The sequence below is a fragment of the Vigna radiata genome, chromosome 2 (genome assembly GCF_000741045.1).
Source record: "Vigna radiata var. radiata cultivar VC1973A chromosome 2, Vradiata_ver6, whole genome shotgun sequence".
NCBI classification, from domain to species: domain Eukaryota; kingdom Viridiplantae; phylum Streptophyta; class Magnoliopsida; order Fabales; family Fabaceae; genus Vigna; species Vigna radiata.
In genome coordinates, this window is record NC_028352.1 from 21,149,332 (window position 1) to 21,159,274 (window position 9,943).

The 9,943-nt window shown below is 48.2% G+C and overlaps 1 protein-coding gene across 1 annotated transcript; it reads right to left on the reverse strand.

The window, feature by feature from the left end:
* Window positions 1–4,613: 4,613 nt before the first annotated feature.
* LOC106753157 lies at window positions 4,614–9,739 on the reverse strand. The gene is made up of 2 exons (XM_014634959.1): window positions 6,371–9,739; window positions 4,614–6,224 (listed from the first exon to the last, which is right to left on the reverse strand). Exons 1-2 carry the CDS (start codon window positions 9,737–9,739, stop codon window positions 4,614–4,616), a joined length of 4,980 nt encoding a protein of 1,659 aa, XP_014490445.1.
* Between the last annotated feature and the right edge of the window lie 204 nt (window positions 9,740–9,943).

Here is a 9,943-nt window from a genome sequence, read left to right on the forward strand (position 1 = left end):
GCTGGGGCTACATTCAAGCGTTCGGTGTGTTATGTCAAGCCTTAGATGTCGAACCGACCGCTAAAATATTCTTATTTTTCTTTAAGACCCGCCCTAATGCCAAGAAGGGTTGGGTATCTCTGACGTCCATGGCCAAAAATGCTATCTTCAGTTTATTTGCCGAGTCATATAAAGACTTTAAAAACCACTTTTTTAAAGTGTCAATTACCGAAATGGGTCAGCCGTTCTTTTATAATGATGACGGGAACTCTAGGTTTCCCCTATACTGGACTAAGAAGCCTCGTACCTTAACCTCTTGGCCTGAAGAGGATATGTCTGATGTTGAGCGGAGGGATCTGGACAGGTTGGTCAAGTTACCTCGTCCGTTCTCCTCCAGGAAGCTGGTTAGTTGCCTGATATACAACGATCTGAAATCAAGGGTGTTTGGTAGGTCTCTTTGTCAACTGTCTTTTACTTGCCTTTTGTGAATTGTAATTTCGTGTGGGTGATGCTATTTTGCAGAAGTTATGGCCAGAAGGACCGGTCGTGATTGGTTTAGGGAATCGCAAGCGGTGGACCAAGGGGTCGGGCTACAGACCGCACGGTCAAGTGGAACATCCTCCACACCGGCCACTATAGTGCATATTGATGACGCCCCTCCTTCTCCAGTTCAACCTTTAACTCGCAAGAGGAAAGTACCAGCAAGTAGTGGCGCTGCTAAGGGCAAAAAGATGATGGCAGTTCAGGAAGAGTCAGTTCCCGAGCGGCACTTACCCTTGGGTATGGATGATCCAGGTTTCGATCTAAGGCACAAGATCGAATTTAACTTTGATGCTGCCGAGGAAAAAGCGATGGCTGCNATGTCNGAGCAGCAAATGTCCGANTACCTACTTCATCATATTTTACGGTGTGGAGCGGCGGCGTATAAGATGGCTTATGCATCCAGCCGAGGGGATGTTCAAAGTGAAGTAAGCCGGCTGAAGAAGGAGTTGGAGGATGCTCGTGCTGCTCATGCCAACTGTGCAAAAAATGCTGAAGAATCTGCAAAAATGTTAGCTGAGAGCCATTCGCTCAACGAACAGTTGAGGAATACGAGTCTCCGATTGCAGACCGAACGAGACAATCTGCTGAAGGAACTGGAGTCTGCCAAGAAGACCGTGGCTGAAGCGGACGCTATCCGAAAAGAGAGAGACGCTCTGAGGGCGGCTTCGTTAGAATGGAAGAATACCGAGGCGGAGATGTATGCGGCCATTCGCCAGGAGCACACGAAAGGGTTTAAGAAGGCGCTGAGGCAGATGGAACGCTTAGCTAACGTGTCGCCCAGTGCCTTCGAATTTGATTTGTCCAAGGATGTTTACCTTGGGGAGATGGTTCCGATTGGAGATATTCCCGATGGTACCTTTACTGAACAGGGGGATCTGGCCGACATAGAAGCGGGGGTCGCCCTTGAAGAGCCGGCAGAAGAGGTTGCCGAAGAGGAGGAAGAAGAAATTAATGTAGATACTTAGGATTTTCAATACACCCTCTGTTTTTGCGTTCTTAAGTTGTAACACTTCGCACTTTGTTCGCCACTTTGACTTTACTTTCTTGTGTGTTTTTTAACGTGATGCTCCTGCTGCTTTAAAATTTGAGTTGAATCTTTGGTCGTGACGTTTTCTGATCGTGGGGAACATATGTTCCTAAAAATCTAGGGGGCATGGCGCCCTGTTGATGTTTCTAGATTGAAAAATCTAGGGGGCATGGTGTAACGCCCCGACAACTTACAGGGACTGTTGACTGCCCCCACACATCAACACGAGGCTTTCCAGCTTCCCGGAAGGTCACCCATCCCATAATTACTCTAGGCTAAGCACGCTTAACCATGGAGTTCTTATGAGTTAGGCTACCGAAAAGCAAATGCATTTGTTGATATGAGTAGCCAAATCAATTCCTTTAAGCTATCCTTCAACTGTATAGTCCCATAAAAAAATCAGCCGTTTGTTTGGACAGATCAGTGTGAGGCTAGCTTCGAAGAGATGAAGAAAAGATTGACAACTGCGCCGGTGTTAATTATTCCAGACTCAGACAAGGCTTTTGAAGTATATTGTGATGCATCGTACCAAGGTTTGGGTTGTGTGTTGATCCAAAATCAGAGACCAGTGGCATATGCATCTCGTCAGCTGAAGGCGCATGAAAGAAACTATCCGACTCATGATATAGAGTTAGCGGCGGTGGTGTTTGCTTTGAAGACTTGGAGACATTATCTTTATGGAGCAAGATTTCAAGTTTTTAGCGACCACAAAAGTCTAAAATACTTGTTTGATCAAAAGGAATTAAACATGCGCAGCGGAAGCGTGGTGGGCATGTGACACCCGGGCACTGACGAGGGCGGGGAGTGATCGCCGGTGCAAGAAGCATGGTGCAGGGGGCANGGACAAGGAGNGGCTCCTGGCAGGCTTCGAGTGGAAGGGGCACATGGACGAATCGAACATACACCGGAATGAGAGGGATTTGGAGATTGTATAGGTATGGGACTATACAGTTGAAAGATAGCTTAAAGGAATTGATTTGGCTACCCATATCCACCAAAATGCATTTACTTTTCGGTAGCCTAACCCATAAGAACTCCATGGTTAAGCGTGCTTAGCCTGGAGAAATTCTGGGATGGGTGACCTTCTGGGAAGTTTTCTCGGAAAGTGTGTGAGTGAGGACAAAGCACACATGCAAATTGTATATCGGAACTGGAATACTTCATTGATAATATGCGAAGGGAAATTACATTGTTTGTAAAGATTGAAAACAATAATTTCAACTATAATAAAACTTAAGATGAGTTGCGTTCCATGTGTTGGGAACGTTCGTTCCGTCAAGCTGTTCCAGGCGATACGCTCCATTTTTCAGGTCGTCCGTGATGCGAAAAGGTCCTTCCCATTTGTCAGCGAGTTTTCCGTGCGTTCTGTCTTTCCGGGCGTCTCCTCTTTTACGCCAAACAAGGTCTCCCTCGGCAAAGCTGCGTGGTTTAACTTTGGAGTTGTAACGCCGAGTGATAAGTCTNTTCTGAGCTGCATTTTTNACTAAGGCTGCTTCACGTCGTTCGGGCAAGGCGTCTAGGTTCATCCTCAATTGTTGATCATTTATGGTCATATCTTGTATATTCCGTCGCAAGGAGGGCTCTCCTACTTCGACCGGTAGCATAGCGTCCGTTCCATATGTGAGGTTGAAAGGGGTTTCTCCGGTAGCGCCGTGCGGTGTGCAACGGTAGGCCCATAATACTTCAAGCAACTCTTCAACCCATAAACCCTTGGCTTGTCCAAGCCGTCTCTTCAGTTCAGCAATGATGACTTTATTGGCCGCCTCTGCTTGTCCGTTAGTCTGGGGATGTTCTACCGAGCTAGTAACATGTTTGATACCAAACCCGTGGAGGAAATCTTCTAGCGTCCGGTCTATGAATTGCCGAGCGTTATCTGTAATAAGTTTCTGTGGAATGCCGAATCTGCAAATTAAGTGCCAAATGAAACTCTGCACTTTCCGGGCGGTAATTGTTGCGAGGGCCTCCGCTTCGATCCACTTGGTGAAATAGTCAACCGCCACAAAGAGATACTTGCGCTGTCCGCTCCCGACCGGCAAGGGACCAGCTATGTCCATCCCCCACTGAGCGAAGGGCCATGGGGAGATGATTCCCATGAGGACTGATGGAGGGATTCGGATGTCCTGTCCATGAGATTGACAAGAGATNTCTTATGAGTTAGGCTACCGAAAAGCAAATGCATTTGTTGATATGAGTAGCCAAATCAATTCCTTTAAGCTATCCTTCAACTGTATAGTCCCATAAAAAAATCAGCCGTTTGTTTGGACAGATCAGTGTGAGGCTAGCTTCGAAGAGATGAAGAAAAGATTGACAACTGCGCCGGTGTTAATTATTCCAGACTCAGACAAGGCTTTTGAAGTATATTGTGATGCATCGTACCAAGGTTTGGGTTGTGTGTTGATCCAAAATCAGAGACCAGTGGCATATGCATCTCGTCAGCTGAAGGCGCATGAAAGAAACTATCCGACTCATGATATAGAGTTAGCGGCGGTGGTGTTTGCTTTGAAGACTTGGAGACATTATCTTTATGGAGCAAGATTTCAAGTTTTTAGCGACCACAAAAGTCTAAAATACTTGTTTGATCAAAAGGAATTAAACATGCGCAGCGGAAGCGTGGTGGGCATGTGACACCCGGGCACTGACGAGGGCGGGGAGTGATCGCCGGTGCAAGAAGCATGGTGCAGGGGGCANGGACAAGGAGNGGCTCCTGGCAGGCTTCGAGTGGAAGGGGCACATGGACGAATCGAACATACACCGGAATGAGAGGGATTTGGAGATTGTATAGGTATGGGACTATACAGTTGAAAGATAGCTTAAAGGAATTGATTTGGCTACCCATATCCACCAAAATGCATTTACTTTTCGGTAGCCTAACCCATAAGAACTCCATGGTTAAGCGTGCTTAGCCTGGAGAAATTCTGGGATGGGTGACCTTCTGGGAAGTTTTCTCGGAAAGTGTGTGAGTGAGGACAAAGCACACATGCAAATTGTATATCGGAACTGGAATACTTCATTGATAATATGCGAAGGGAAATTACATTGTTTGTAAAGATTGAAAACAATAATTTCAACTATAATAAAACTTAAGATGAGTTGCGTTCCATGTGTTGGGAACGTTCGTTCCGTCAAGCTGTTCCAGGCGATACGCTCCATTTTTCAGGTCGTCCGTGATGCGAAAAGGTCCTTCCCATTTGTCAGCGAGTTTTCCGTGCGTTCTGTCTTTCCGGGCGTCTCCTCTTTTACGCCAAACAAGGTCTCCCTCGGCAAAGCTGCGTGGTTTAACTTTGGAGTTGTAACGCCGAGTGATAAGTCTNTTCTGAGCTGCATTTTTNACTAAGGCTGCTTCACGTCGTTCGGGCAAGGCNTCTAGGTTNATCCTCAATTGTTGATCATTTATGGTCATATCTTGTATATTCCGTCGCAAGGAGGGCTCTCCNACTTCNACCNGTAGCATAGCGTCCGTTCCATANGTGAGGTTGAAAGGGGTTTCTNCGGTAGCGCCGTGCGGTGTGCAACGGTAGGCCCATAATANTTCANGCAACTCTTCAACCCANAAACCNTTGGCTTGTCCNAGCCGTCTCTTCAGTTCAGCAATGATGACTTTATTGGCCGCCTCTGCTTGTCCGTTAGTCTGGGGATGTTCTACNGAGCTAGTAACATGTTTGATACCAAACCCGNGGAGGAAATCTTCTAGNGTCCGGTCTATGAATTGCCGANCGTTATCNNTNATAAGTTTCTGTGGAATGCCGAATCTGCANATTAAGTGCCAAATGAAACTCTGCACTTTCCGGGCGGTAATTGTTGNGAGGGCCTCCGCTTCGATCCACTTGGTGAAATAGTCAACNGCCACAANGAGNTACTTGCGCTGTCCGCTCCCGACCGGCAAGGGACCNGCTATGTCCATCCCCCACTGAGCGAAGGGCCATGGGGAGATGATTCCCATGAGNNCTGATGGAGGGATNCGGNTGTCCTGTCCATGAGATTGACAAGAGATNCACCTTCGTACGAAATCTGCGCAGTCTTTTTCAATGGTAGGCCAATAGAAGCCTGCTCGTAGGATTTTTGCTCGAAGTAATCTCTTGCCNGAGTGTGTTCCACAAATTCCGTGATGCANNTCTTGAATAACATATTGTCCTTCANCTGCAGATAGGCATTTCAACAGTGGGGTGGTATACCCACGGCGGTAAAGGTCNTCGCCGACAAACNTATAACGGGCGATTCGTTTAGCGTCGGAAGCATTCACGAACCCGCCCTGCTCCTGTTGAGTCATCAGTTGTATGATTTCGTGTCGCCAATCAGTCTTTGAGGCGGTGTGGTCAATGGAGCACGTTTCTAACAAGGGTTTATCCAACGCGGTTCGGATCACCGAGGTTAGTTGAGATTTGTTCCGACTGTGCGTCAGTTTAGACAACAGATCCGCCCGGGAATTCTGTGCTCGGGGTACATGTACAATGCTGAAGCTGAAAAATGATTTAATCAAATCACTAACCTTATGATAATATCGCAACAGATGATTATCTTTCACTTGAAAAGTGCCATTAATGTGCCCGACGACCAGCTGTGAGTCCATTCGACATTCCAGACGCTCGATCTCCAATTCTTCCGCCAGAAGTAGCCCGCTGATTAGGGCTTCGTACTCGGCTTGATTATTACTGAGTTGAAAGTTAAAGGATATGGCCTGTTCGACAAGTAGACCGTCCGGTCCCTCGAGTATGACTCCAGCACCGCCTCCTTTCCTGTCTGAGGATCCGTCCACGCTTAAAGTCCATGTGGGCGGTACGATTGTCGGCGAGAGTTTTGCCGTAAAGTCGGCCAGATGCTGACCTTTGATGGAGCCTTGTGGTTTGAACCGGAGGCCGAATTCTGAAATTCAATGGACCAGGCAACCATTCGGCCGGCGAGATCTGGTTTTCGGAGGATTTTAGCGATTGGGTGGTTCGTCCGGACAACGATTTGATGACTCTGGAAGTACGGTCGGAGTCTTCTCGCTGCAGTAATTAAAGCGAGAGCTATTTTCTCCACTTGGGAATATCGCTCTTCTGCTCCCTGTAAAGTTCTGCTAACAAAATAAATTAGTTTAAGAATTGGAGATTCTTGAATGAGGGCGGCGCTTACCGAATGGTTAGAGACCGCCAGGTATAATTGCAAATCGAAGCCTTCTGTTGGTCTCGCCATCACCGGCAGAGACGTTAGTATGTTTTTTATCGTGGAGAAGGCAACTTCACACTGTTCGTCCCAGTGCTGGGGCACATTCTGCTTCATATTCTTTATTATGGGCTTGATGTGGTCGGAGAGCTTCGGTATAAACCGTGATAAAGCGGTAAGGCGTCCAACTAAACACTGGACCTCCTTGAGTTTCGTTGGGCTCCGCATCTCCAAGATCGCCCGGCATTTATCCGGGTTGGCCTCTATTCCTCGGTCAGTTAACAAAAAACCTAGGAACTTGCCTGCCTGCACCCCAAAGGTGCACTTCAAAGGATTCAATCGCAGGTCATACCGCTCGAGTTGTTGAAAGACTTCAGCCAGGTCTTTCAGATGTTGTTGATGTGAAGAGCTTTTCACCACCATATCGTCTACATAAACCTCCATACACCGCCCGATTTGCTCCCGAAAGACTTTGCCCATGAGCCGTTGGTACGTTGCGCCGACATTCTTTAGACCGAACGGCATAACCTCGTAGCAGTAATTGGCATGCTCCGTTATGAAAGCTATTTTCTCCCGGTCTGGGACGTGTATGGGGATTTGGTTGTACCCGGAATAGGCATCCAGGAAGCTTAAGACCACGTGTCCTGAAGCGCCGTCCACTAACCGGTCGATGCTGGGAAGGGGATAGTTATCCTTCGGACAGGCTTTGTTGAGATCGGTAAAGTCAACACACATTCGCCACTGACCGTTCGCTTTCTTTACCATCACAACGTTTGCTAGCCAAGTGCTGTATCGGATTTCCCGGACAAACCCGGCCTTCACCAGTTTGTCTACCTCGTTCTGCACGGCTTCCCTTTTGTCATTACCTAGTCGTCGNTTTTTCTGAGCTACCGGACGGGCTTCACGAAATATTGACAGCTTGTGAGTGATCACGCTGGGGTGNATTCCNGGCATGTCAGAGGCGGTCCATGCAAAAAGTTTGNTGTTNGACTTTAGCAGCGCAGTTAGGTCCCTTTCTTGTTCTAACGTCAAGCCAGCACCAATGGAGGTGGTTTGGTCGGCATTTTTGCNGAGGATGAACTGTTTGGTTTCCCCTTGGGGTTGAATGCGATCATCAGTGTTGGTCCTAGGATCCAAATCGACCAGTATTGCTTCCGACCGTTTTTCTCTATGATATGTCTTAGCCTTCAAAGAAGCCACATAACATTGTCGGGCGGTTTTCTGATCTGCCCGTACGGTACATATCTTTCCTTCTTCCGAAGGAAATTTCATCGCCAGGTNAGGAGTGGAAACTATGGCNCCGAAGGCNTTGAGGCATGGNCGNCCTAAGAGGGCGTTATATGAGGTGTGGGCTTCTACCAACAGGAACCGCGTACGGAGTTCTTTGGCNCTGTCACCAGTTCCNAGTCGGGTTCTGAGATCAACATATCCTCGAGTATCCACCCGTTCGCNTGCAAACCCAACAATTTGNTCTCCGAAGGGTGCTATTATATCTTCTGATAGTCCCATCTTTTGGAAGGTGGTCCAATATAGGATGTTGANGGAGCTGCCTTGATCCACTAGAACTTTACTTACATCATACTGTGCTATACGAGCGGTTATGACCATTGGATCGTCTTGATCGGGATCCGGAGCATGAAAATCTTCGTCCGTGAAGATGATGTCCGGCATTGATAAGGGGTTGCGGGCGACGTTGTGAACACTTCGTAAACTTCTCACGTGTCTTTTGCGAGCTGAGGATGAGGCGCCTCCTCCCGCAAAACCGCCCGAGATAGTATCGATCCGTCCCCGCGGAGTGGGGTCACGCTTCTGAGGTCTACTGCGAGAGCGCTCACGATGTTGATCCCTGGAACGTTCGGTATTTCTCCCTGTATGCTCGGGACTTCTTCTCGTCCTCCTAGGCGACCGGTCTCGTCGACGTGCGTCGGTTCGGACAAATTCCTGCAAATGCCCTTCGCGAATCAGCTTTTCAATTCTATCTTTGAGGACCCGACATTCTTCTGTAGTGTGCCCCTGGTTGCCATGATATCTGCAAACTTTGGCTCCGTCTGCGGCCTCCGGAGTTCCCCGTCTGGCAGCGGTAATTAGGTTGGCCTGTAGGGCTTTTTCAAACACCTTCTCCCTCGAGGCGGTAAGAGGAGCATACCGGTTGTATTGAAGATTGTAAGGAGTTGGGGTGTGTTTTTGCGGCGGTTTATGATTACGGTTTTTGTCCCGTGATCGTCCCCCCTCCTGTTTGGTCTCGGCTGTGGCAGCGTCCGTTTTCCGGCGAAAATGTCGTTGGTCCTCCATCTTAATAAACTTATTCATTTTTTCTTGCAGCTCTTCCATGGTTCTAGGCAACTTGGCATACAGGGATTCTGAGACGTAACCTGGCTTCAGGCAGTTAGGTAAATTGGTGATAATGAACTCATGGCTTACCCCCTTTACTCTTCTTGCTACTTCAGTATATCGGTGCATGAACTTTCTTAGTGGCTCGTCTTTCTCCTGTCTGAGATTGACGAGTTCGGCTGCCGTGGTCGCTTCTTTTCGGTTAGATACGTACTGCCTTTTCAATAGACTGGCAAACGTGCGGAAACTATCAATGGAGTTAGGGGGGAGAGCATAGTACCATTCAAGAGCCTCGCCCTTCAGGGATAGGGAAAACGCCCGGCATTTGACCGGATCGTCACTAGAGTAAAAGGCCATTGAATCTAGGAAGCTTCGGAGGTGATGTTCTGGGTCGGTTGTTCCGTCAAACTTTTCTATTTGTGGAGGGGGCCGGTCGGGCATGGGAGCTTGCATGATAGCCTCCGTGAAAGGTAGCAGGTCCGGCGAGCGAGGAGGTCCTCTGTTCTGTGCCNTGTGGTCATCATCATCATTCCGGCTATGGTCGTCCGTTGCGTCTCGCTGTTTCTCCTTGAGTTGCTTAAGCTCTTCCGTTATTTTTAGATAAGCCTCTTGTTGTTGTAGGATGAGCTGATTCTGCTGTTCCAACTGGTCCCGAAGTTGCCTCAATTGCTCCATAGGGTCTGTACTGTTTCCGTCTCTGCTTCTGGTGGTCACCATAGGGAATCTTCACCTTCGGCCCCACGATGGGCGCCAAAATGTTTCGGTATAAATTTACTGGGACCGAAGGACTAACCTCGATGACATCGTCTTCTGCTTTTCTACCCGCTCCTTCTAATTTCCGAGCGCACGTCTTTGCGTTGACTTCAGCCGTACGGTGATCTTCTAGCTTTAACCGGGGGGGAGGTACCTGAAAAGGCACTC